Here is a 26,560-nt window from a genome sequence, read left to right on the forward strand (position 1 = left end):
CTGCCGTAAAACCTCAGAGAAAACCATAGACCGTATAGAAGAAGGAGGAAACGAAGAAGGAAAACCTCTTAGGAAGGTTTTAAATCTCATGAGATGCTTGGAACAGAGTGCGGAGCTGACAGGTCTGCTTTGAAAGCTACACATATAAAACCTTGTTGGGAAAACTTGATGTAATATAAGCACAAGCATTACGATATGTAGTGGGGCTTTTAAAACAACATCTGTGCCTGAATTGTAGGTAGAAATGAGGGAAAATGCAACTAGTTGAGAAGACTGAAGATCATGCATGACATATGGGGTCAATTTACAAGCAGATAACAACCATCAGACGATAAGTTCTATTGAGCCGTGCTGGAACATGAAACAAAGGCCAACTAAGAGCTTTGGTTGTGTTGTAAAGAAGAAGGCTATAGTGAATTGGGTTTACTGGATAGAAGTTATTCTCCCACTGTGGTTCTGCCAGCTATTCCTCCTTCCATCAAATGCGGCTGTTTGTTAATTTAGTGAGGGTCCCTGCCCATGTTCGAGTTGATGGGAATGAGAAGGCGGATAAAGCAGCGAAAAGGGCTCTGAAGAGTGGGAGGAATAACATTAATGTAAATATAAGTAAGTCAGAAGCTAAAGTATTGATTAAGGGACAAATCCAAAAATAAAATTGGTTTGCGTTGGGGTGTGCAGGATCTAGTGGACGAAATAGGAAAGAGGAGAGGATTCTAGACTAAGGAATGGTCATACTGGTCTAAACACTTCCCTCTATGTTAGTGGAAAGAGGAAAATATCAGTAACGTACTAAAGAAAAGTGAGACATGTGGGAAACTTCTTTTAGAGTATTTAGGGTCAACAAAACTAATTAATATAATTAGTTTCCTTTCGTTTGGTTCATTATTTTAGGGTCCTTATTCCACGCTCCAGAGGGTGGCGGTAATGCACCCGAAAGCTGTTTGCCAACCGCCATTAAAAGCAAAAGAAGAAGAAGAAGAAGAAGAAGGCAACCTCATGCGTTGATTTAAAACACGTCACATCCGGGTAGTTCGTTCAGTTGAGAAAACAGCGGACGTATAGACAGGTAACATACATGAAAATGATCCGTCTCCATCCAAACTAAATTTTAAAATGTATAAAGTTTCTGACCTCTTGAAATGTTATTTGAAGCGTATAGTTGTGATGAAATGGCGGTATTGTTGTTGAAATTGTATTTCTAATCGTCTAAAGTCGGGGAAATGCGGGCGGTGCTACTTCTGCTAGTTTTATCACAAACGCCAGTTTTTAAACAGCCGTTACTTATTTTCTGTTTAATGGAACGAAGACGTGTTTTTAACGTCAAACATCAAGATGTCGAGGTAGACAAATATATATACATTTTAAAATGTAGAGATATTTTGACCACTTGGTACTAATGCATCTCCCAGCCCGTAGGAATGCATTGCATCGTGATGAGCACGGTACGTGTGCTGTCACAGGAAACATGCAAACGCTTAGTTCTAAACTTTCGACAGTTTTCTGTGTAATGTGAACTGTGCAGACCTTATCCAGCGAGGCCCAGCCTGCAGTGGCTATGTCCTTTCCTGTAGTGTCTGCTAGAGAGACCTGAGGCCGTTTGAGGCCCTGCTGTGGCTCCTCAAGGCAGGGTTATAGGTAAACCTCAGACAACCTGTTCACTGGAAGCATCCGGTTATTGTGTAAAGTGAGCTATCGCACGTTTGATTCTGTTTTCATTCCGTTTTCTTAGTTGTGAACACCTTGATGGGAGAATTCCATGAAGCAGCGAGGAGACCATGTGAGGAGACCATGTGCCACGAGGAGACCATGTGCCACGAGGAGACGAGTCTGCAGGTATCCAGATTTGCTTAAGTTTGTATCAGCAGATTTCACTACTTTATCTGTTTACATTTGCAACTTTGGTGAGGCAAAAATAAATGGCACACTATTTAGAAGGCATGTTGACATTTGTGACCGTTTGTGTGGAAATCTATCTCGGGTTAAGAAGTCACACGACAGCTGTTTTCAGCTGGTCAGCACTGATCTATAGAATACTGATGATGTTAAGATCAGAATGTGAATGTACTACTTTGGCATGGGTATATTTTCAATACATCATTTTAGTGGGAAGACATTACAAATGTTTGTTTGCAAAATGAGCATCTTTTCCCCAACAGTTTAACACAATTCTGTTAGCAACATAGATTACTTCATAATGTCAAGACAAACTACAAATTTGTGCATCACGTTCCGCTCATAATTGCCTTATGTAGGCTGTTAAAGTTTCATCACTTCATGCCACATAATAGTTGATGTGACCTTTTTATTGTACATTGTGTAACAATGCCCAGTACTTGGAGTAAGACTTTTTTTTTTTTTTTTAAACAGGACTGCAGAGATGAAGACCTGCTCAGACCTCCTGACTTGACATCTGCTGCTCAAGGATGACTTTGAGCTGAAAAAAGTAAGTTTATTATTTGTTTATTTTTAAATGTAAAGATGACACCTGGCCTGAAATAGCTGTTAGTCATGTTGCGTACTTGCAATACTGCTACATTGCCTTGGACGCATGCAGACCTTATCCAGCGAGGCCCAGCCTGCAGTGGCTATGTCCTTTCCTGTAGTGTCTGCTAGAGAGACCTGAGGCCGTTTGAGGCCCTGCTGTGGCTCCTCACGGCAGGGTTATAGGTAAACCTCAGACAACCTGCAACCTGTTCACTGGAAGCATCCGGTTATTGTGTAAAGTGAGCTATCACACGTTTGATTCTGTTTGCTGTTTTCTTAGTTGTGAACACCTTGATGGGAGAATTCCCACTGCAGAGATGAAGCTCAGACCTCCTGACTGGACATCTGCTGCTCAAGGATGACTTTGAGCTGAAAAAGTAAGTTTAGTTTATATAATGTACAGACAACACCTGGCCTGAAATGAGCCGTTAGTCATGTTACTGCGACATTGCTTTGGACGCGTGCAGACCTTATCCAGCGAGGCTCAGCCTGCAGTGGCTCTGTTCTTTCCTTTAGTGTCTGCTAGAGAGACGTGAGGTTGTTTGAGGCCTGGCTGTGATTCTTCACGGCGGGGTTATAGGTAAACTTCCAACATTTATCGTCTTGGGTTTTCGAGCTGGACGACGTGTTTGGCGTGCTGCTTCAGTGTCGTCTATTGACTCGACTTAAATCCATTTCTTTGCTTTTACAGGAGCGGGAGATTCAGAGAGTTTCACAGCTTCCAGCCGGCCTCACTGAGCAGAGTTTACCAGTGACCATGTGGATCCATGTTGTGGCTCCTCATTGAACCTGCAAACTAAAGAGCGGTCACAAACATGACGGGACTTTGAAGCAGGTGAGGATACAGTATTCCTCCCAACAGGCTGAATATTTCTTTTACAACGAAGAATTTGATATAATGTTTTCTTTATTTGCAGATTTCATCTGAGTTGGAGAACCAGTTCATCTGCTGAGGTCACACTTGTACTTGTACATTTGCAGTAAAGTTAATTTCTGTTCTACTTGTGCACCGGACATGGGGCGACAGCCTTCTCCATAGCTGCCCTCTCCCTCTGGAACTCTCTCACCAAACGCATCCCAGACAGCACCGATCTTTCCATGTTCAAATCAAAACTCACCTTTTCACAACTGCTTTTAATGTGTTCTATGTTTTTAGTGTATATCTTTTTATGATTTTTTTTTTTTTTAAATGTTTATAAAGTGTCTGAGTATCCTGAAAAGTGCTCTATAACTAAAATGTATTAGTCCAAAATCAATAAAGGAACATATTCTCAGAATGTCTCACCTGGTCTTCTATAAAAGTTAGATCTTGTGCACCGTTTTGTGTAATGAGTGGGTTAGTTTAGCTACTGAACAGTTCATGTTTGAGTGGTCTGAAGAATGGAATTGGTGTCTCTTTCGTTAGAGTATCCAGTCTCTGGCCAGGATGATTACGTCTGTATTGATTGTGATTGCTGGTTGTCTCCTGACTGGTCGCTGGTGGTGTCGGACGGCATTTTGGACCAGAGCAACGCAGCAAGGTCGAGGCTGAGTTGAGTTCCACCGGGGTTCACTTATCCAACCAGATTAACAGACTAACCGTGATGATGGTACGGGAGAAAGACGAGTGGGTCACAGGCCCTATTACCATCGTAGAACACCGTACAGCGCGATGGAGGGGGGCTGGGCACACAAGTTATTAAAGAACATTAGGGTCAAATGACTTGGTGCTTAGCATGTGTTGTCTGTGTTCTTTATGGGTCAAACTTTGTTTCAATAATTCTTGGATAGTGTGTAAAATTAAACAAATGCAACCATGCACCATCATTTTGGCTATATTTGTAGTAAGGATTTAGTTTAAAAGTATAATCCTGAAACTGGAAAGGTTTAATGCGAACACGATGCATTAACGTCATCTTTCAATTAGATGACAAATGCAGCTTTTTAGTATTTATTACTGATCTTCCTGCTGACTGACAAGACTGAAGTGGTTTCAACAGACCTGTCATTTATTTATTTATTTATATATATATATATATATATATATATATATAAAATAAACGTCTGGGGAACAGTTGCATTCATATTTTAATTTGCAGAAATCCAAATGTAATCGCGTCAAATCTGAATGCAACAAGCCTTGAAGATAATATCCTGTAAATTACTCACTTAAAAAAAGCAAAACATTTGAGGACATCTTGGTTTGAAATACTGAGTTTAGATAATTCTGAAAGTTGTAATTCACTTACAGACCCACGTGAGGGTGATATTGCACCATGTGTGTACTGTAGAACAGGATCACTTGAGGTAAACAGAAGAATCCTCCTTGGTATTTTTTACTTGGTTTGTTTTCATTCTTTGGGCTTATTGGTGGTTACTCATTGATGGATCATGGGAGAATGTATGTCGATTTATTTTACTTTAAAAAAAAAAAAATGTCAAGGCTTTTATTTTGTTTTATTTTGAAATGCAGGAAACTAAATATGTAGCGGAAATGACGAAATTACTTTCGGTTTCATCCGCACTGATACAAAATATAGTGAAGTCATGGAAGTTGACAGGAATGAGGTGTAAAGTAAGTTATGAATGTAACTGAGACCTTCCGCGTGTCGAGTCATGTAGTATTTACTCATGTAGTATTTACTGCGGGATGTTCGCTTTAAGGTGAACACTAGCTAGTTAAGTTCACGCGCTACCTAGTTAAGCTACCTAGTACTTTTCCTTTGCAAAGAGTGTAACTTCTCATCACTTTTCAAAGCGAAGTCACTGTTTTTACAGGCAAGGAACTTGTTTTAAATGTACAGAAGTTTAATTAGAAGCCGCAGCTGAGAAAATAATCACTTTCTGTTTCGATGAAACGCCCCAACATTAAAGTTTCATGCAGCCTTGAAATGCCTTTACCTCGCATGAACAAACCGGACAATGTGAAGAATACAAAGTGTTTTATCTCTGCTGTCACAGTGTCTCATTGTTTCCTCACAGCCAAACACGGAGGAGGAGGAGGAGGAGGTGCTGAGGGGGAAGCGTCACATTTGAGGAGCCCGACAGGAAGTCACAGTGAGGAACATTAAAGTCATTAAAAGCCCAACAGCCATTTAAACAACAAGCGTGTTCCTCAAAGTTCCAGTCTACACACAAAATAAATTCCACATCTGTGCTCTTTAACGCCATCTACTGGGCGTCAGTAGGAGTTGCAAATAATGTTACTAGTGGTACCGTAGACTGTATATATTATAGAGGCTCTTAGGTTTCAGTAGCAGTGCAGTCTTTAATCATTCTAGAATCAAAATGAGAATTTAATAGAATACAAAAAAATCGAGTTAATATTTGGTTACAGTCTCACCAAAGAGCTCCCATGTGTTGGAGGTGAATCATCAACAACAGCATTTAACATTGGAAGCACCTGAGAGTGTTGAGGTAGCTGAGCTCACACATCGTGTTAGGTCAGATTGATCCTTTGCCCATTCAGAATTGTTTGTCTGCAGGCTCTTCATGCACCACCCTGTTGGCGTGTTTTTCCACCTGTCATTCTCAGATGGATTTACCGGTGGAGGCAACGGTGCACTTGGACGTTTTCCCCGATAAAGTGAAGGTGCGAGACATCCTCAGGTCGCATGGCTTCGCGCTGATGGATCTGAGCGGCGATCAGGTGCGTGTGAAGGGGTCCTTTTTGGATCTCAAGGCCGCGAAGGCCTCTTTGGAGCCGCTTCTTAGCTCAAAAACCATCCCGGCGGTCCCAAAGGCTTCCTCTGGAGCCAGTTCCAAACGCCCCGCCGGCAACAGCTCGGTGTCAGGTGGTAACAGAGGCCGAAGCAAGTCTCCGTGGGCTTCTCAGTCTTCAGCCAACGCCTCCTCACCTTACACACATCCATCCTCTCCAGAGTCCCGAGCTTTGTTTTCTCCACCACCAGACCAGCGGGGCTCCTTCAGGCCTGGAAGAGAGTCCTTTATCGTTGATGTAGATGTGTGGAGGTACGCAGAGCAGCTCCGGAAGAAGGACATTGAAGACATTCGGGTCAGCCATCATGTGGAAATGAAAGTGCTTGAAGTCGGCGAAAGCTGCGACGTCACTTTACTGGGGAAGAGCGCGAGAACAGCTGCCGGTAAACTGCAGAGCCTCCTGGATGATCTCAGCAAATCACTGCGCACACAGGAGGTTCCTCTGAAGGACATGGATCGGGACGGCAAGGCTCTTTTGAAGAGGATTCAGAAAGAGAGAAACATTCACCTTTCAGTGGTCGTGTGGCCGATGAACGACACGCTTCACCTGATAGGCCCGTCCGCCGCAAGCTACGAGTTAAAGCAGAGGCTGCTGGGTAGGCCCGTCGACCGTACGGGGAGGACGTCGGAGAAAAGCTCCAGGAGGAGGAGCAGCTCTCTGCCGCCAATCAGTCGCAAGAACACCGAGAGGGATAGCGGCGCCATCGCTACGCCGGCTCCTGTCGGCTCCTTGAGGGGAAGGAGCCACTCCGGGTACCGTGAAAACACCCGGGCAGAAAGCATTTATGTGCAAGAGACGGAAAACAAACGTCCGTCTCCTAAACCAGGCAAGAAACTCCTCAAGCAGTTAATGAAGGTTCCAGCGGATATAGGGAAAAAATTTAAATCTTTGAGAAAATGAACATGGAGTTCTGTTCATGAAGGTAGAGACAGAACTTTGGTCTCAGTTTTCATTGTTAGTACTATTGTTTGACCATGTAATGTACCTTAAGACCTGTTATTAGTCTGTTGCAGTCACATGGGTTGTACAGTAGAGCCTGATTGACACTGGACTCTTGAGGACAATAACAATACTGATATTTGAGCGTTAAAGGAAAAGTTTGACTTTTTGGGGAATTGCGGTTTATTGCTTTCAGAGAAAACTGACACTACTACAGTAAATATGTAAGCTATCGTCAGCAGCTGGTTAGCTTAGCTTAGCACAAAGCCTGGATCAGGGGGTAACAGCTGGTCTGGCTCGGTCCAAACCCCGCCCACCAGCACCATCTAAAGCTTCAACATGTCGTATCTTGAGAGCGAGGTTAGCAGTTTCCAGTGGTAGCCCACTGTGTCTGTATATTGGTACACAGTTAAAGCGCCAATATACTGTATCTGTAATAAACCAAAATACGCAAATAATCTCAGCCATGCACATATATCGATTGGGCCGTGTTGTTTAGTGTTGACTCACTCAGATTGTTGTCGTTATGCGATGCAATATGTTGATATATAGACTCTGACACATTGTATTCTTCTGATGTCAAACTTGTTCTAATCAAGCAACAATAACCCGTGCACAACTTTATTCAACTTATTTTGTCCTAATAACAGTCAGTTATTTAAAGTCATTCACTGACATCTCTCGCACAATTGTGTTTTGTTATTGACGGTTGCTCTGACTGTAAATGTTACTGATGAACTGAAATGGCTAAAATATTTATGTAAATTGGAAAAACTGAAGAATAAATATGGTAATTAATCAAACAAATGGGCATTAAAAAAACACTAACGTTAACAATAAAGTAGCGTGGGTGATTTTAAGGATCTTTGGGTGTTAATGTGATAATGAGATTTATGTGTTCGGCTCTACTGTAGTGACATCGAGCATCTGGGGCTGTTGTCACAGTGTGCATGACATCGGTCGCGTGTGTGCAACCCTCTGTGAGTGGGTGCGTGAGTGAGTCTGTGAATGAGTAAGTGTGCACCTCTGTGTCTGTCCACGGCTAATCTTGCATACTTCTTCAGCGAACTCTACAATATGTTGGCTGGCCAGTTATGGCTGCTGTACCTCGCCGCAACTCAGCGGCTGCTACGTGGGCAGACAGGTCGTTGCAGACACACCTGGCAGAGAACTGCCCTCTACTAAGTTAAACTTTGAGTTTGTCGCTGTAACACTTGAACGCATCATCTAGATGGAGACAGAATCAGACGTGAGAGGGAAGCGGGACCAGTCGACGGAACTCATCCAGGGAGGGGAAGTGCTTACGGCAGAGGAGGATCTAACAGGCAAGTGTAATTACAGGAAGAGTAGCTGCATGTTGGACTGGATATTGTTGCTTTAATACAATATAAACTGAACTTTAGATTAAACATCAGAATAACAACGGACTGTCAAGACACAGATGCTCTACAGTAGGTAGGTGTTGTGTATTTCTGGTAAATGTTTTCAGCTAGATAGTAAAGTCCCATTACTCATGAGTTTCCAACCATTGCGTGCATCAAGCACGCATTAAAGAGAGCATTCTACCAGGGCTGCACTGGTGACTGTAACTATGACTCAGAGGCCTTTCTTTTAACCGTAATAACTAAAACACTGAGTCTGATCTGAAATCTCTCCACCCCCACAGAACTCAGTGCTGTGGGGTTCCCCTCTTAGTGTTTGCCTGTCACCATGGTATCTCAAAAACTTAACCTGTCCAACAATAAATTATGTGGACCTGAGATTTTCATCTTTGCAACATTGTCTTTGAGTCAAAGCCAGGAAACATAAAGATGACTGTTTATTTGGAGGATTTAGCGACCAATTAAAGGTCTGCTAACCCAAATGACTTAAAGCAAAGCATTACACACCCCCCCCCCCCCCTCATCACATGGTCTCCATCACCGGATTGAGTTTGTTTAGTTGTCACGGAGATGAATCACACGCAAGTTCAGTTTGTACTTCTCATTTTTTCTTCTTTTCCAATAAATAATCGCTTTAACGTACACATAGTTCCCAAGAGTAAAGAGTAAAAAGAGGAAACACAGAAGCCCAACAGAATTAACAGTCGCTATGTTGCATTAGCAAAACATTAGCCTCAGACAGCTACGCTTGGTTACCAGTAAACAAATCAACAATCACAAAACTACGAGTTAAGAGGAACAATGGCCTTTGAGAGGATTAAGGATGACTGTCAACATTAACAAACTGGTGGATGTAACAATGTTAAACTGCTGACTTCTGGTTCCCCAAACTGAATGGGTTTTGGTTAGATGCCTGAAACAAGGTCTGTGATTCACACAAGTTCAAGATATTTTAACCTTTTGTTCCGCGATATAAAATATGAAGCTGAAGTTTTTACGTGTCTTAAAATAGTGGCTTATTGAGACGACTAATCTAGTCATCACGCCAAACACTAGTCCGCCTTTGCTTAGTGGTGGTGAGGTGAAGTCATGTGACCGCGGTGTAGTTTGTTTGTAGCCTAGAGTTAGCTTTTTACTTCTGCCGATTGCATTCACACTTCAAAAACCAGAAAAGTGCTGTTCATTTGTGAAGATTATGTTGCTGAACAAAACGTGTAAACATCATACAATTCTGTTTGCCACAGAGCTTATTTTCTGCAATAATCCAAAGTAAAAATCCTGTTGACTTTTCTTTAAAAGGTCAAGAAAAAGGTCACGCATTAGTCAGCATTCCCGTACACTCACACACACACACACACACACACACACACACACACACACACACACACCGACACACATTCGTCTTACATGACAAACAATACAGCTAAACCATTTGGCTCCACACACCAAAAAAGGTTTCTCACGCTGCAGCTTGACTCTGGGAGTCAGGAACCCTAAGGGACACGTTGTACTGCCAATGTGAAGGCAAGAAAAGAAATGCCACGATCCCTCCCAGGAGATAAAGGCCATTTTCTACCCCCAACTTTTGCAATCGCAGTGAGAGTCGACGCTCTGTTTAGAAGGCCTTTTGCGGCAGGAAGAGCGAGACGGAGGAGGATGCAGAAGTGGTACGAGCTCTTAAAGATAGCCTCCTGCTGTTTATATAGATCTGCATGGGGGCACGGGCTGACTGACAGGGTGACGTGCTGTAGCTTGTAGACCGCAGCTCTCAAGCACACCCTCAAATCCACCATAGAGTTCACCACGCCCACAGTACACACACACACACACACACACACACACACACACACATACTGTCTACACTACCGGGGCCCCAGAAGTCGACCGTACTTCTCTTTCTTCCTCCTTTAGCGGCTTTCTGTTCCTCTGCGTCTTGTCCGTCTTCTATTTTCTGTTTTTGGTGTTTGTTGAAGACAGACAGGGATGGCGGAGCTGGAGGGCCTGGAGTTTGGGAAGTCAGACTTTGTGCTGCTGGATGAGGTGACGATGGAGCAGTTCATGGAGAATCTGAAGCTGAGGTAAGAGGCCTGAGATACTGTTAGAGCGAAGGAAGGGAGGGGAAGCAGCCGGGTGTCACAGGGTAACGCTTCATACATACCTCATATATGAAGGAATAACAGTCCTTAACGTATCTTAAAATGAGATCAAACATAAGTAAGATAAATATGTCTATTCTATAATAGCACTAAACTACCAAGTTGACATTATCTTGGCGACTTGGCTGAAGTAAGAGAGGACATGAAGATGAGACATGAAGGGGAAAAAGAGACGAGCAACAGCCACTTCTAGTTTTCCCGCTCACCCCTTTTGGAAGTTCGGCTGTAAACTTGTGATTGATGCGATCATCAGCGCACTACACGCCGGCTGTTATGTGAAGCCAATGGAGTACATGGCAAACCTCACACAGCTGCTCTCACCGAACCCCAGGTTCAGTTAATGAGCGTATGTCACTTTTCTTCGGTCTTGTTTTGTGACCTTTCCACTCTCTCTCTCTCTCTTTCGGTGTAATGCTTTGGGGACTTTACACTTGACTGTCTCAGAGTCCATGTCCAGTCTCGCTTCCTGTGTGTCTTTCAGCATGGGACATCGTGTCCTCAGTTCAGACTATCAGAAATCACACAGTCACCTGAGGACGAATATGTCAAACAATATCAAAATAAACTGTAGATTTAGAGACAACAGTTGCCCTGACTTGAAGTCTGTTACTTGGCCAATAATGTATGAAGCTTAGTTTCATCACGCAGCTTGATCAGACTTGTCAGCCGGCACTTAAGTTTGTGCTGTTGTGTGTCGACTTTAATGATTTGCGCTGACTTTTCCTTTTCTACCTGTAAGTTCAGGTGTTTGCATTTTGTTTTTTGCATTTTAGCAGTGTTTTCATTTGCTTATTTTACACCACTACAGTTTTTGTCCCATGTCGGGCTCTCTGTCAGCATGATATCCCCAAAACATGAAGCCACGGTGGTGATTTGTTGCCTTAACTACCAGAGATTAAGACTTGATTGGAAAGTTTAAAATGTGAAGTGGTAAAACTGACATCTTCAATGTAACAGTAAATTGAAGAAAAAAAAGGCAACAGAGGATTTGTGCTCTTAGATTTCCCTCTGACTCGTATCAGATGTATTCTCACATGGACTCAGCCACTTGTTACTTGATTGGTCAATAGATTACCAGGAAGAAGACTGGAGGGACTTCTCTTTATTTGTCTGGCACCAAACAGTTACAAAGAGGAAAACAATATTAGCTGTGGCAGTGGTAGAGCAATTTCTGCTTTCAGAAAAGATATGTACAACATATGAACAACCTTCTCTGTGACTCAGTGCAGCTATAATAATCTGTAGCTGTGTCTCAGTTGAGGGGCGGGACCCTCAAGGACTCTGCCCACACAGGCGGTGAAGCTGAACTCTAGACTGAAGCAACTTTTGCTTTCCTAATGACAAAGTCTAGATTCCTACGGACCAAAAGTAACAGTACTGTCTGATTCTTCTTGTCAGCTCAAACAAGAAAAAAAAAAATTCAAGTTCATAAACGGGGACAGGGGTCAACTACGTGTATATGCCAGTGGCGGGCCGTGCATTTTATACCTGGGCCTTCACTGCTGTCCTGAAGCTGAAATACCACCTTATAACCTCATGATGGCGCCACAGCTACGGTTATTATTCGTTTCTAGGGCTGTAACTATATACGTATTCGTATTAAACCGTTCGGTACGAGGCTTACAAACCGAACAATACGTTTGAATAATACTAGTGCATTTGGAAAATACAGAAGCTTAAATTGTGGGAAATATAATGTTTTCTGCGCTCATGTAGGAGACAATGATCTGTGTGACCTCTGAACCAGAACAAAAAAAAACACAACAAAAAACAGCTGGGGGCTCCACAAGTGTTCTGGGAGGCTACGCTAACTAGCTTAACGGGAAAACAACAGCAGCAACACGCATTCTGCTGAACACTCAAGGGCCATTCAGATATTAGATGTAAAAAAACAAACGCAGTTGACTTACCAAACTCCATGCTTCTTTCTTTGTTGACAAAGAGTTTCATCCCACGGTTAAATCCTAACTCACAAATCCGTTTCTCCTCCTTCAGCCATTGAGTGTTAAAAAAACAAAGCTAGGTAAAAAAATAATGATCTACACAAAGCAAAATGCAAAAAATGTCATCATTTCTTCCATATCTTTCAATTTGAACTCTTACTACTCCGACTAAGCTCTGCTGGCTATTAAGTTTCATTTTCCAATAGTCACGTGCTCGCCCACTGACCAATCACAGCGCACGCTGCACCTTACTGCAGAGCTGCACCTGAAAACTGAGCTGCATGTTAATACTGACGTACTTGTATGCCAGCTAGCAGGCTCTGCTACGTCAAAGAATACGCCCAACATGTCAAACTAAAGATCTGATTGGTTGAACACTATGACAATCAACAATATCGTCCCCATTCACTTAAACTGCACATGGCTGCACTTGAGAGTCTGCAGGCCTCTGCCTCTCTTCTTACCTAGAGACACAGAGGTGAACTCTGATTGGATAAAAGCTCTACTTAAAACAAGCTGCACTGGAAGCAGAGCAACTGAGGAAGACAGTAGCTGTGCCATGAGAAAATAAGATAACGGGAAAATATTTTTTATAAATTACAATACATGTAGTGTATTTAAGAAAAATTATTAAACTATAAAATAGCTATAAGTTTGTGATTCTGTTTAGGCCAGCAGAGAAGGCCTTGCTGGCCCTGACGGCCCACCACTGGTATATACCATTTACAGTCTATGGTAAATACCGGTGGGAAATTGGGATTAGTTTACAATTAGAGTTGTGACATCTCCACTGGTTTCCGAAGTATTCAAAATTCCTTTAATAAAGTAAAAAGTTTAAATCCCTACATTAAAAAATTCAAAAGTAAAAGTATAGAGGTGATAAAAAAGTGACGTTTAAGTAACATGACAACACCAACTACTTTACATACTGTATGTGTAGTTTGAGCAACACCATGCATCCCATTTTCAGCCCTGTCTCCTAGAAATTACGTTCCTTCAAATGAGTCCATCAAAGGAGGTCTGGGTGGTGGGTGGGTCAAAAACGACTTTCACCCAGGAGACTGCTGTCCATGTCCCGTGTATAGTATGTACTTTGGTGGTCGAAACATAGCCAAGTAGTTTTGTTTAGTTACAATTTCTCAGTCATTTTAAGCCAAACCATGCTGTTTTTTGTACTTAACCTAACCAAGTAGTTTTGTAGTGTTTTACAAAGTTACTGTGTTTCAAACTGTTTCAAACTGCGACTGAAATCCTCTCTGGATTACAACTCTGTGATCGCATGAGATTTTCAAACTCTGCTGGCTAACAAGAACCACATAAGTGATCCAGTAAACAGCTGACCAGTATACTGTACTGGTTGTGTCCTCTGAAGCTTTCGGCCTTGTTCAGCCCCGTTATGAAGAATTTGGTATTCAAATGTGAACCTTCAGAGGATCGGCCCTGTGCTGGGACAGAGCTCATGTGTCATAAAAACAGTATTCCATTTCGCTCCACTAACCCTCGTGACACGTCAGTTTTACCTCTCCCAGCTCAACAGAGCTACACAAGGTGGCACAACGCTTTGACACCCTTTGAACCGCAAGTTTCATTTCCTGCTCTCGGTGTGTACACACACTTGTGCCACTTCCTGTCAGGAAGTTACGTGTCACATAAAGGTGCATGATCTTTTATGGAGCTTACAGCTCAAGGTTTTTTTTTGTTCATGGGTGGTGTGAAAATGTCATGAGGCTTTACACCTTGTTTCCCACTTCAATTAAAGATTGAATAAATGAAATAGTTAAATACACACTACATATATATAGAGATGCACACACAGTATCTTTATTGTTCAGGCATCCAGTACATCTACATGACACATGTACATGTGAAGTATGCCATCAGTCTGTATTTTCTTTTATTCGGACAGGTTTGAGAAGGGCCGTATCTACACCTACATCGGAGAAGTAGTCGTCTCCGTTAACCCGTACAGACAGATGGACATTTATGGCAAAGACACCATTGATGCGTACCGGGGCCGGGAGCTGTATGAAAACCCTCCTCACCTGTACGCAGTGTCTGATGCTGCCTACAAGGCCATGAAGCGACGGGCCAAAGATACCTGCATCGTCATATCAGGTCCGTCTCTTTCACACTCCTATGCTTCCACCTCAAGAGCCACAGTGTCTTCACCTGACATTACGTTCATTATTATCACACTGTATGCTGTGCTTTTTGTAAATAAATAATGTTGTAGGGGTAATATTAATCTGGCTAGTTTTTTGGTTCCATGATAGTCCAAATACTCTTTCACCCTGCCAGGAATATAATGTAGGGACAAACACAACATTGTTTTACATTCAAATCATCAAATTGACATATTCCCAGTCATCTTCTGCGGCACAATAAATAGAATGGAACCGTAATGTATTTAATCAATTACGCCTGTGTTTACCTTGCTATGACATGTCAAAATGGCTGCTGGTAAAAAGGCCTATTGGAGTCAGTTCAGATACCCCGTTCACATTCTTGGCACAAGAAATAAAACCAGTACAAGGTGCATTTCTTTGTCATTTTACAACACAGGTTTACACCATGAAATTTAAGTTGTAGTCCCTTCCCGCGATGCACACAAAGAGCATATATACAAATATTTAAATGAGAATAGAGTACAATGAAAAAAACAACAACAATATATACAGTTATTTATTTACATAAGCAGGATACCTAGAGAGACTTTGGTTTAGTAGTAATGAGGGTTGTTTAAGAGATAGTGGTATGGTTGAGTGTGGAGGGTCAAGCTGTTCTGTAGTCTGGTGGTACAGCAGCAGATACTTCTGTATCTCCTGCCAGACAGCAGCAGGGTGAACAGGCCGTGGCTGAGGTGAGCGTTTAGTATCCTTTGAGCTCTTCGCAGGCACCTCTTGTCACCAATATCATGTGATTCTCAGTAGATGGGTACCAATGATGTTCTGGGCGGTTGTAATCACCCGCTGTAGAGCCCTCCTGCCCTGGGCCGTGCACAAGCCATACCAGTTTGTAATGTTTCTAGTCAGGATGCTTTCTATTGCTCCTCTGTAAAAGTTAACAAGAACTTGGCAGGGGAGGTTTGCTTTTTTACGTTTAATTAAGAAATATAGCCTTTTCTGAGTAAAGACTGCAAAGTATCATTACATTTTGCAGCTGTACTGATCTGTTCATCATTGCTGTGAAACCTGTGTGTGTGTTTTGTATTTTAGGTGAAAGTGGGGCAGGAAAAACAGAAGCTAGTAAATACATCATGCAGTACATTGCAGCCATCACAAACCCGAGCCAGAGGGAAGAGGTTGAGAGGTGAGTGTTGTTTACAGGTTAAAATAACTAAAAACTCATTAAGTCAGTGCTGTAATCTCAAACGTAGATTCAGAAGGGTTTCATCCTTAAATCAAACTCAAGTAAATAATTGGATCATGAGAACGTGATGTTAACATTAATCATCTCCCTTTTTTCTTTTCCTCTGACTCCATTTTCGCCTCCCTGATGGCTGTCTCACACGCTCCCCATCAATGGTTACCACGATGTGACAAATCAGTGTGAAGAACGTGCTGCTCAAATCCAACTGTGTGTTGGAGGCCTTCGGGAACGCCAAGACGAATCGCAACGACAATTCTAGCCGCTTCGGCAAGTACATGGACATCAACTTCAACTTCAACGGGGAACCCACCGGAGGGCACATCAACAACTACCTGCTGGAGAAGGTGGGTGGGCAGGGTGATGGAGGGGCAGACGGGGGACTCTTCACGGGTCCAAGAAACAGAAAAACAAACTAGTTGTATGTCGTCGGGGACTTAATGATCCCACTTCTGAAGTAAAGTACAGGAAAGTTCTGCTCATTTAGTTTCCAAATTACGTCTTCTCTCCCGAACATGAATGTTTCATGAGGTGATGACAAAGAGGTGAGAGAGAACATCCACGAATAGATGTGTCTGTGAAGCCAATATGCCGCTGCTGTTGCGCGTTAATAAACGGCTCGCCTGGGGTTATGTGATGCTGCTGTATTTATCCACTGTGTTAAAGAACCGTCTGGCACTCAGAGCTGGTGTGAATGATGGTGTGAATGGTGGTGCCATGCTTCATTTACAGAGGGCAGGAATAACCACACTGTTTCAGGTAGTCAGAGTGGGGTCTGCTGGGGTCACACAACTGGTTATCAGTTTGGTTTTGAGTGTCTGTCTCAACACAAAACTATGATCCTTGACACACTAATGGAAAACCGAGTGGTGGGGATTTAGTCGCTTGGTCGTGGATTTGTCTTGAATCTGGGTGATCCATCCTTGACTGCGTGATTGCAGACATTTTGAGTGCTGCTGTTGTGAAGATTGGATGCATTTCCAGCTGTCTAAACAGAGCAAAGAAATTCTTTGAAGATGTGCCATTTGCTACCAAAGTACAGCAAACTTTTGACATTTGGCCACATGACATGTTGCACTTTGAGTTCAGAGTGTTTCTTTTTCTTTTAGACTAGAAAACTTGCGTTGACCCCTTTAAGAGCTCTCGTTATTTGTCGTTTGTTACCTGTGCTGCTATCTGATATTGTTTAGCTTAATATAAATTCAGTTGTAGTTGTAACCCCGAGAGTTCCTCTTGGGGTAGTTGAAAGCAATTTAGAGAGAAAACTAAAGTAAGAACAGCCAACGCAGGACCTGGTCCAACAAAACAACACTCATGACAGCGTAAGAGTGTGTTAGGAGGATGGACGCTGGTTTTACTGCAATAATCTGTTCTCCTGTTTAAGTCCAGGGTGGTCCACCAGCAAGACGGGGAGAGGAACTTCCACTCGTTCTACCAGGTAAACTCTAATCCGCGCTGCAAAGCATACACCGAGCGATAAAAAACAAATGTAATCAAAGATATTGTGGATTGCCGCTCCGGCAGTTCCTGCACGATATGAACTCTAATGAATTTGGTAAATTGGATCTGAAGTTGCCTGTTTGGTGGGTCTTTATCACAGTTACTGCGTGGAGGCTCAGCTGAGACGCTGGAGTCGTTGCATCTACAGAATGATCCCGCTGCTTATATTCATACCAAAGAGGGAGCTGCAACTTCTGTGAGTTTGTCACCTTTACACTTTTAGCTGCAAACAGAATGAGTTATTTGAGAAACGGCCAACCAACTTCTCAATAAACACATTTGAAATAAGTCATTGGCAAAAATTGCAAAAACCCATCCAGATTGCCCCCTCTGAACTGGACCTCATATTCTTTTGACTGACGGTGATAATCCCAAATCCTTTTTTTCTTTCCTAAGACCTCCAACAACGATCGCTCGAGCCACAAAGCGGTGATGAGCGCCCTGGAAGTGATCGGCTTCTCAGCAGAGGAGATTACCTCAATTTATCAGATCCTGGCCTCCATTCTTCTGTTGGTAAATTATAGCATGGATTGCTCAAAATAGGAAAAATTCATGCCTATAATCTAGGATTAAAATGATAGATTCTTGAGATCACCAACATTTAAAGCTTCCAGTAGTGATCAAGGTCACGGCTCTGTAATGAACCGCGGTCGGTCTTTCTTTCAGGGCAACTTGCAGTTCGAGAGCGACGGCGAGAGTGTTCAGATCCTGGGGCTCGAAGCCGTCGGCCACATCTCCGAGCTGACGACCACGGAGGCGGACGACGTCTGTAAGAGCCTGCTGTTCCGCACCGTGGCCACCGGGGGCGGCGAGGTCATCGAGAAGGGACACACGGAGAAGGACGCCTGCTTCGGACGGGACGCTTTCGCCAAGGTGCTGTAATGCAAATCATGCAGCTCAATTTTACTTTAACAAAAGCAGCTCGTCAGAATGAAATTGTCGACGATGTCGACATCATCACGGTGACACACTCTGCTTATAGCTCATTTTCACAGTTGTCACATTATTTCTAACGCTGTCAAACACACTCTTATTTCCCCGCTCTAGGCACTATACGAGAGACTTTTCGGCTGGATTGTGAGCCGCATCAACAGCGTCATTGAAGTCAAAAACTACGACCCGGTGCTTCATGGGAAGAACACAGTCATTGGCGTATTGGATATCTACGGCTTCGAGATCTTTGACAACAACAGGTTGGTGCTGCTGCCCTATCTCTGTGTCACTTTGTGCAAAGACACTGCTGATGCCGTTGCTCAGGTGTTTGTTCCTCTGCTTGTCGGCCAGTTTCGAACAGTTCTGCATCAACTACTGCAACGAGAAGCTGCAGCAGCTCTTCATCGAGCTGATCCTCAGACAGGAGCAAGGAGAATACCAGAGAGAGGGCATCACCTGGCAACACGTGAGAAGCACGCGCACGAGCGGCAACACTCGCACACTTTTCTCCCATGTGTTTGTGTCTAAGTGACTAATAGGAACAACTATTTTTGAAACTGGTCCAGTATTGAAGTAGAACAGACAGCCACGGTGCTCAAAACAGTCTTATAAGTATTCACAAACAAATGCCAAGTTACGTAACTCGTGAAACGGATTTGCATCTGTAAATCTGTATCCGTGCCTCTAATTTACAACTCGTGTATCATAATTTGTGAATAAACACAAACAGTTATATGTTATATGCATAAACACGTTGTCATATTTGTACTTAAACGTCTACATTTGCATGACTGAATAACATTTGCATCCTTATATCTATTTGCAAATTGTCAACTTAACATATTTTAAAATGGAAATGTGTTGTTCACTGATCTCAGCCGATTGGCGTGGATCCTTTTGAGGCCGCTCACCGAGCTGTTGTGTCTGTCATACCGTTCACAAGTTAAAGGGAAGACCCAGCGCTCTCCAGTAGGTGACGCTAATGCAGTATTTATGGATGCAAACCGCTGTTTAACTAAACAGAAGGAGAATAGAAGCCTTTGCCACATAAACATCAGTCCGAAGGCACCACTTTCATGAAAGCATCCATGGATACTTCCTGACCCTGTTAGGCTCACAGGGGTGTTCCCTGTCTTCCAGCAACAAGTCACATCACACAATAACGAACAGAGCAGAACAAGCGCTGTTTCTCTGTAGGGTTCTCTCCATAATATATTATATTATAATAACTATCTGAGCCTGTCAGCGGCAGAAACAAGCATTTCTAGTGGACGTTGACGGTGAGGAGTTGCCACAAAGGTGATAACATTTCAGCCCTTTTAGCAGTTCTCCCTCAATACTGGATACATTTCATGTCCTCATTTGTCGCTTAGACACAAAAAACATGGGAATATAGGGTCCAGGTTGAGAAATACCCCCCCCCCTACACACACGCACTAACATGACTCATAAACATCACCGTATTTTCCCCCTCTCACTTAACAACCACCTCGTTTACACGCAGATCGACTACTTCAACAACCAGATCATCGTGGACCTGGTGGAGCAGCCCCACAAGGGCATCATCTCCATCCTGGACGAAGCGTGCCTCACTGTGGGCAAAGTCACCGACACGGTCTGCCTGGAGAGCATGGACACCAAACTGGCCCAGCACCCCCACTACACCTCCCGCAAGGTGAGAACAGATCAGAAATGTGAAACAACATGAAACCGAGACGCTGTTTGAAAAGGGATCTCTGAAAGCGTGGCGGTAACTTCACTTAGTTAGTAGGAAGTGTTGTCGGCATGTTCTCCTCAGACTTTACTCTGAAAAATAAAAATGACGAGATCTTAATTTCTGTTGAGTTGCAGGATAGAAATAAAGTATTTTAGTATTTCTTGTGTGTTTTTTGTTTCGACTTTTGACTTGAAATTAACAAGCAAGAACAAAGGGGGTCCACACTGCAGTGCGACTGTAATATTGACGATAACGCAGGTGCGGTTCTGCATTACAGTCAGTAGGGGATTTTGCCTTAAGAGACATCATGAGAATGCAGCCGTCATTCATCTGCACACAGCAAACGTTTATATAATATGTTGTATGTAATATTTGCACTCACAGCGTCTCCTCTTCATTTCCAGCTCATTCCCACCGACAAAACCATGGACTTTCAGAAAGACTTCCGTATCCGCCACTACGCCGGAGACGTCACGTGAGTTGCTCACACATTACACCCCCTCCCCCCCGCCACCCCAGGCGTTCCAGCCCGTGCATGAATAAGTGACTGTGCAGAGTTCAGGAGTGTGAGGTCAGCAGTGGGTGAATTCATAGAGGCATTCCAGTGAGTGGTGATGCGCTCAAAGTGAAGAAGCTATTGTAAATTCCCATATCAGCAATTATGGAAAACAATTGATTTGTGTCTGGACTTAAAACCACAACTACGACCCTTCTGATTAGGGCCGCACCATTTTGAAAAAATATCGGACCATACAGTAAATTTAAACTGCAATATTGACCGAGTGTGTCCACATATTGAAGTATACAAACGGGAAATGTAGTCACCGAACGTTGATGCGTACATGTGAGTTGTGACCTACTGTACAAATCTGTTCGCGTGGAAACACATGAAGAACACTCCTCAGCCGCGCACACACACACACACACGCACAGTAAAGTGCATTCACTAAGCTGCACATTCAACCATGTACAGGAGAGGAGGTGACTGTTGACTGCACAGAATCAGTGGTCGCCAATGTTCAAAACGTGCAGCTTTGACTTGTAAAGGCTGGTGACACCTTGAAGTATTTTCCAGGGTTGCACGAGCACATTTTGCACCATACGGGATCAAATTAGAATCGGCATGTCGCTGTTATAGGAGAGATCTGATCGAGGATGCAAATGAAAGATGAGTATCTGATGTTCTCCACAATGTGTTTTGGTCACTTGTTAGGGCTTTCATTTTGTAATTTAAACCATCCCTCCCCCTTTAGTCCTAATTTATAAAGATCCTTTTCGTAAATAATTTTGCCTTTGGAAAAATTCGGTGACTTGCAAAACAGCCCTGCACCACATTTAAACACAAAACAGAATCTATATGATTAATTCTATCATGAATCACATGTGACCCTTTAACACAGATGCATATTAAGGCCTTTTTTAGTTTTGATCCTATTCCGAAAGCGCAATACATTTTTGTTTAAGTTAGTGGTCATTTAGTTTATCATTCACAGACTAGAGAGGGTTTGTTGGGTTTCCTTCTCCATCACTGCTCCACTTATTAATGTGCCCACTGGATTCAAACGTCACAGTGGTCACCCGACGGGGCTTTGGTTTCAGAAAGATCCCCGCCACTCACATGTACTGCCCTCAATCTAGAGAGGGGGAGGACATTAATATGTCAAGGGAGCACGAAAGGAGGGGGGGGGGGGGGGAGCAGCAGCAGTAATCAAGGAGAAGTGGAGTCGGGTTTATTGAAGGTCTTTGACACGGGGAAATCCGGGCTAACACGATGTCGAACACACACCGGAACACAGAGCAATTTCATCCGTCTCTGGAGCTCAAGACAGCTCTCACAGACAATTACTGCACTGTCAGCGTTCAGCAGCATTCAGATCCTTCACTTCAGTGAAGGTACCACCATAAGGACGACCAGCGTGAGCGTTATACTATTATTATTATTACCGATGCATTGATGTGTAAGCAGCATTTCACTGTTGTAGAGTTCATTATTACCGCCAGGGCATCATAATAATACTACTTTTATTTATATAGCACTTTTCAAGCTTAAGCACAAAGTGCTTTCCAGATTAAAAGATTTAAAGAATGAAAATTAAAAAGCCCTTTTAGTCAAGTCATACTAAAAAGAGAGCACATCAAGCAGCACTGAGCCCAAAGCTAACCAGATGGAGGTGCACTCGTTCATGTGAGTAAGATGTGGATAGGGGAAAAAAAGATCATATAAAACAGGTGAAGATTAAGAAGGAGAAATAATACGTATATAAACAAATAAGATTCAAAAATCAGAGCAAATAAAAATGGTAAAAAAAGCACAATTTAAATATGTAAGGACAATAAAAATAAAATAAAACACTATATTATAGTACCATAAAGAACAACTACAAAGGGATGCGATAATGGAATACATTACTGACCATCTTGCACTCTTCTGAGTTCACTTCACGCAAATGTTTTCTTGTCCATTCATTGTTCGGTTTGTAAACCTGAAATTAGTGAGTGCCCATCACAATTACCCAAACCCCAAACGATCCACATCACTGTAATTCAAGACAGACACAATCAGCAAATCACAACATTTGAAACCATGAAATGTATTTTTCCATGAAAAATAAATAAAAGGATTAATCAGTTATGAGTCAAGTTAAAGCTACTAGAAGGAACTTTTATTCTGTGATGATTTTGGCGGTCCCTGAGGACAAAAGCGGTAGTGTTTCAGAGCACCAGAGTCCCTTTGGAAAACCTCTCATATTACTGCATCAGGGGCTGACAGTCTACCCGGTTCTGGTTCTCCCGTGTCTCCCAGCGGGCCCAGCAGTACGGCCTTTGCTCCCAGTGTAGCAGCGAGGCTCTGCTCCTGGCCGGAGGCGGAGACGCTGCTGTCGGCGGCTGAGCTCTCCTCCTCCCGCCGGAGCTCCAACTACAGGTCAAAGGCGGCAGCAAAGCCGGGTCAGGGTCTGTCCGCCGTGGGCCGGTCTCTGCTGGAGGCCCCGCTGGAGTCTGAGCTGAAGGAGTTTCTGGTGAACCTGCATGATTTCATCAGATTTTCTGTGGAATCCGACACCGATGACACGCATTAACAATCGCTATATAGAAATATCTTTTCTCTGATGGTCTCGTTTACTTATGTAGATCATAAAGAGGCATCGGGATGAAACTGAAGCTGTTTCATAACCAGTTAAAAGTTCCTCACAGTAACTTTAAGTAAAGTTGCAAATACATTTTACGTGTGTAAAAACATTTGATTTAGTGATGACCATTTTATGTTATACAAAACACATATATTTAAGTACAGTACCGGAGTAAATGTACTTTCCTGCTGGCGTTAACAAGGCGGGGGACTAAATAGCATGCGTGACCGACCTGCAGCGCTGATGACAGATGGCCGTCCCTGTCACTGCGTGTCCCCGTCACCCCGCCTCATGTCGGAGGGCCGCTCTCTCTGAGCTGTCACCCCTGGTATATCGCTCCCTGGTGGCACTGGTCCCCCACCATCCCCTGTCCCACCCCACCACATCTGAGTCTACGATGGCTAAATATACCCTGATCCTTGCCCCCCCCCACCGGCACCACCACTCTCAGCGCACCACCACTATCACAAGCTTTGACCTACTTTGCTTCCTCCTCCTCCTCTTTCCTGTTTCCTCTTTTCATCTTGTCCTCCCTCTGTACTGCAACACTCACCTGACTCTCTTTGCCATCCACATCTTAATTCCCTGCAGTATTTCCGCCTGCACATGCAGCACTTTGAGCAGCCGTAAGATATATCATATTCCCCCACTGCACAACTTTACAGTGCCAGAAATCTCACGTCTTTGTCACCATGGCACTCTCGGCGTGAGCTCCCTTTAACCTTCTGCAACACGGCACCTCTCCTCGCACCAGCCTTGACATTCACACTTTGATATACTTCCCTCTAAATCATCCTCACGTCTCTGGAGGAACCGCTGCCTTTTTCTCCTGTCCTGTCCTCTCCCAGCACTGTCCTGTCCTGTCCTTGTAATTTTGTTGTGCTGACTGCTCTTTCTCTCTCTTTTCCTCTCGCACTCTCTCGTCTCTCTCCGGTGAGCTTTCCCGGGATTTGGTCAGGTGGTTTCGCCGCCCGTGAGTCAAGGGGACACATCTGTCATAGCCAGCCTCTGCTTCTTTGCCTCCAGATGTGACATTGTAGGACACAGCCGCAGACAGGGCCACGCAGGCGACATGTGACATGCTGAGTGTGTCTGTGGTTTTGTTCGTGTGTGTGTGTGGTTTTGTTCGTGTGTGTGTGTGTTTGTTTGTTTGTTTGTTAGAGAGGGAAGGGTGCAGAGAGAATGTGTAGAAGAAATGTGTGTGTGTGGAAGAGAGTGTGAACTACATTACTGCAGTGGTGGAAGTACTTTTACTCAAGTGCTGTACTTAAGTCCGGTGTTGAGGTACTTTACTTTACTCGAGTATTTCCATTTTGTGTTACTTTATACATTTATCTGTAGTCGCTTTGTAGTTTACAGATTGATTTTTACATTAAAATCTATGCTAAAATATGAAATACACTGTATTGTAAGCCATTTACACTCTAACCTTCTCACGTGGTCTTATTTCAATAACCAACGCCTAAAGAGGTAAAATTGTTGTTTCCCAAAACAAAGCACAAAATCCGTACAAAAGTGAATACAAATGAGTTTAGAAAGCTTTGTTTTTCATCTTTCTTCTCTTATGACTCACCAAATGTATCTCATGACCCTCTGTAGGGGTCTCGACCCCTAAAATATATATAAAAAACAATTTAAACTAGCCTCACCTTGACCAGCTACAACAGTAACTACGCTACACACAGGACATACTAGTTCTACTGTAATACTTGAAGTACATTTCGCTGCTATACATCTGTACTTTTACCTCAGTAGAATTCGTCGTGCAAGACTTTTACATGAGCAAAGGATCTGAATACTTCATCCACCACTGATTTGTTGTTAGCCAGTGTCTTCCAAGCTTTTTAACTTGTGACCTGATTTCATTAAATAACAGTTTGAGCCCTAAAGAGCTTAGATTTCACAAAAAATGTAAAAGACTAGAAAAGAGTACACAAAACTGCGTTGCAGAACTTAGTTTTTTCTTCTTTCCCCTCACATTCATCACCTCACCCAAATGTGTCTTCACTCTGGTGGGGGCTGGATCCCATGTTTGGGAACCACTGGATGCAACCACCTAACTGTATACAGTAGTTAAAAGTATCACTCAAACTGGCTATTTTTCTGTGGAAGAAGTACTTTTTTAAAGCATATTTAGCTTATAATACTTCACTACAAAGTAAGATTTTGAATGCAGGATGCATTTTCTTCAGAAAGCATCCACACCGTGTAATTTATTGTCACATTGTGAACAAGAGAGGAGAGGGAGAGGTTTATTTGAGGCAACGCTTACACTACTCTCTTAGCCCCGGGCTGTACGGCTTATGTAAGACCGCGACCTCCCGCTGACGCTTCACCAAAACCAACTGAGCCGTTTTAAAGAAAAGGCAGACGGATTAGTTTGTAGACAGTTTTTTTTCTTCTTCTCCAAAAACGTTAGCCGCAGGGGGAATTTGAGCACGTTCCTAATTTATAAATCGTCTAGCCTGACGACTGTGAAACATTTGAAATAGAGTGGAGTCCCTTAACATAGTGATAGTGACCCTTTTAGTGACAGACGCCGACTGTTAGAACTGTGACTACCTTGTAACTTTGTTTTTGACACACCTCTTCACTCCAAGTGCTCTTAAGTGGGACATCCCTCCTTCTTTGGAGCCACTTCAATTACTCTCCCTTTCTCCCTCTACATCCATCACAGATACTCCGTCGAGGGCTTTTTGGACAAAAACAAGGACCTGCTTTTCCAAGATTTCAAGCGTCTCATGTACAACAGGTGCCAAATATCATGATGCTCTTGACAGTTCAGAATCTGGGTTAAGTGTATAATGAGGTCTGTGCCCATCACTCCTCTGCTAACCCAGTTAATGACGCCCTTTATTGCCCCCCCCCCTCTCTCTCCCTCTCTCTCGTAGTGCCAACCCAGTCCTGAAGGAGATGTGGCCAGATGGTCATCTGAGCATCACGGAGGTCACCAAGCGACCTCTGACTGCGGCCACCCTCTTCAAAAACTCCATTGTGGCCTTGGTGGATAAACTGGGCTGCAAGGTCAGTGGTTTCGGCTTACGATGGACTTCCTGTTCCCTTCCCTTTAACCATTTGGGGAAGCTGAGGTTGGCATTAGTTTTTAGACTGATTAAAGATACGTGATTCTGACAAATATAAAATAAAGACAAGGAACAAAGGCAGAGTGCAGTAACTATGGACACTCTGAGGTTCTTACATTTTCAGGCTGGTCGGAAAACTGCGCGACAGATGGCTAGCTGAGATGACAGCGCTCCTAAGAGTTCTGCTAAGCTAGTTATGTGAAATAACTACCGTAAATTAATTGCTTTA

The 26,560-nt window shown here is 43.3% G+C and overlaps 2 protein-coding genes, 1 long non-coding RNA gene and 3 other non-coding genes across 9 annotated transcripts in view; all 6 read left to right on the forward strand.

Annotated features, from left to right (window-relative positions):
• Positions 1-1,035: 1,035 nt before the first annotated feature.
• On the forward strand, positions 1,036-4,408 carry LOC116398509 (uncharacterized). 4 transcript variants are annotated; one of them, XR_004213760.1, is made up of 5 exons: positions 1,036-1,833; positions 2,368-2,443; positions 2,765-2,861; positions 3,001-3,319; positions 3,402-4,408. It is a non-coding gene; the product is annotated as an uncharacterized LOC116398509 (long non-coding RNA). The 4 variants fall into 4 exon arrangements; XR_004213758.1 differs by having other exon boundaries at positions 2,765-3,064; positions 3,176-3,319; positions 3,402-4,407; XR_004213759.1 differs by having other exon boundaries at positions 3,176-3,319; positions 3,402-4,405.
• Positions 1,517-1,652, forward strand: LOC116398528 (small nucleolar RNA SNORA9). The gene has a single exon (XR_004213763.1). It is a non-coding gene; the product is annotated as a small nucleolar RNA SNORA9 (small nucleolar RNA).
• LOC116398527 (small nucleolar RNA SNORA9) lies at positions 2,549-2,684 on the forward strand. Its single transcript, XR_004213762.1, has one exon. It is a non-coding gene; the product is annotated as a small nucleolar RNA SNORA9 (small nucleolar RNA).
• On the forward strand, positions 2,946-3,081 carry LOC116398529 (small nucleolar RNA SNORA9). Its single transcript, XR_004213764.1, has one exon. It is a non-coding gene; the product is annotated as a small nucleolar RNA SNORA9 (small nucleolar RNA).
• A 553-nt stretch (positions 4,409-4,961) lies between the features above and the next one.
• rbm43 (RNA binding motif protein 43) lies at positions 4,962-9,614 on the forward strand. The gene is made up of 3 exons (XM_031874846.1): positions 4,962-5,038; positions 5,446-5,520; positions 5,999-9,614. The coding sequence occupies exon 3, from the start codon at positions 5,999-6,001 to the stop codon at positions 7,082-7,084; it is 1,086 nt and encodes a 361-aa protein (XP_031730706.1). The 5' UTR covers positions 4,962-5,038; positions 5,446-5,520; the 3' UTR covers positions 7,085-9,614.
• Positions 9,615-10,142: 528 nt separating this feature from the next.
• Positions 10,143-26,560, forward strand: part of myo1g (myosin IG) — a 40,160-nt gene continuing 23,742 nt past the window's right edge. Inside the window, exons 1-14 of the mRNA XM_031874822.1 lie at positions 10,143-10,583; positions 14,511-14,719; positions 15,820-15,913; positions 16,152-16,317; positions 17,355-17,408; positions 17,571-17,666; positions 17,867-17,983; positions 18,137-18,343; positions 18,518-18,663; positions 18,755-18,869; positions 19,908-20,078; positions 20,525-20,595; positions 25,926-26,000; positions 26,140-26,272. Of these exons, the coding sequence (XP_031730682.1) occupies positions 10,489-10,583; positions 14,511-14,719; positions 15,820-15,913; positions 16,152-16,317; positions 17,355-17,408; positions 17,571-17,666; positions 17,867-17,983; positions 18,137-18,343; positions 18,518-18,663; positions 18,755-18,869; positions 19,908-20,078; positions 20,525-20,595; positions 25,926-26,000; positions 26,140-26,272 (1,749 nt within the window). The 5' untranslated portion in view covers positions 10,143-10,488. The remainder of the gene's footprint in view (positions 10,584-14,510; positions 14,720-15,819; positions 15,914-16,151; positions 16,318-17,354; positions 17,409-17,570; positions 17,667-17,866; positions 17,984-18,136; positions 18,344-18,517; positions 18,664-18,754; positions 18,870-19,907; positions 20,079-20,524; positions 20,596-25,925; positions 26,001-26,139; positions 26,273-26,560) is intronic.

This window comes from Anarrhichthys ocellatus, unplaced genomic scaffold (assembly GCF_004355925.1).
Source record: "Anarrhichthys ocellatus isolate YVR2014 unplaced genomic scaffold, GSC_Weel_1.0 scaffold84, whole genome shotgun sequence".
NCBI classification, from domain to species: domain Eukaryota; kingdom Metazoa; phylum Chordata; class Actinopteri; order Perciformes; family Anarhichadidae; genus Anarrhichthys; species Anarrhichthys ocellatus.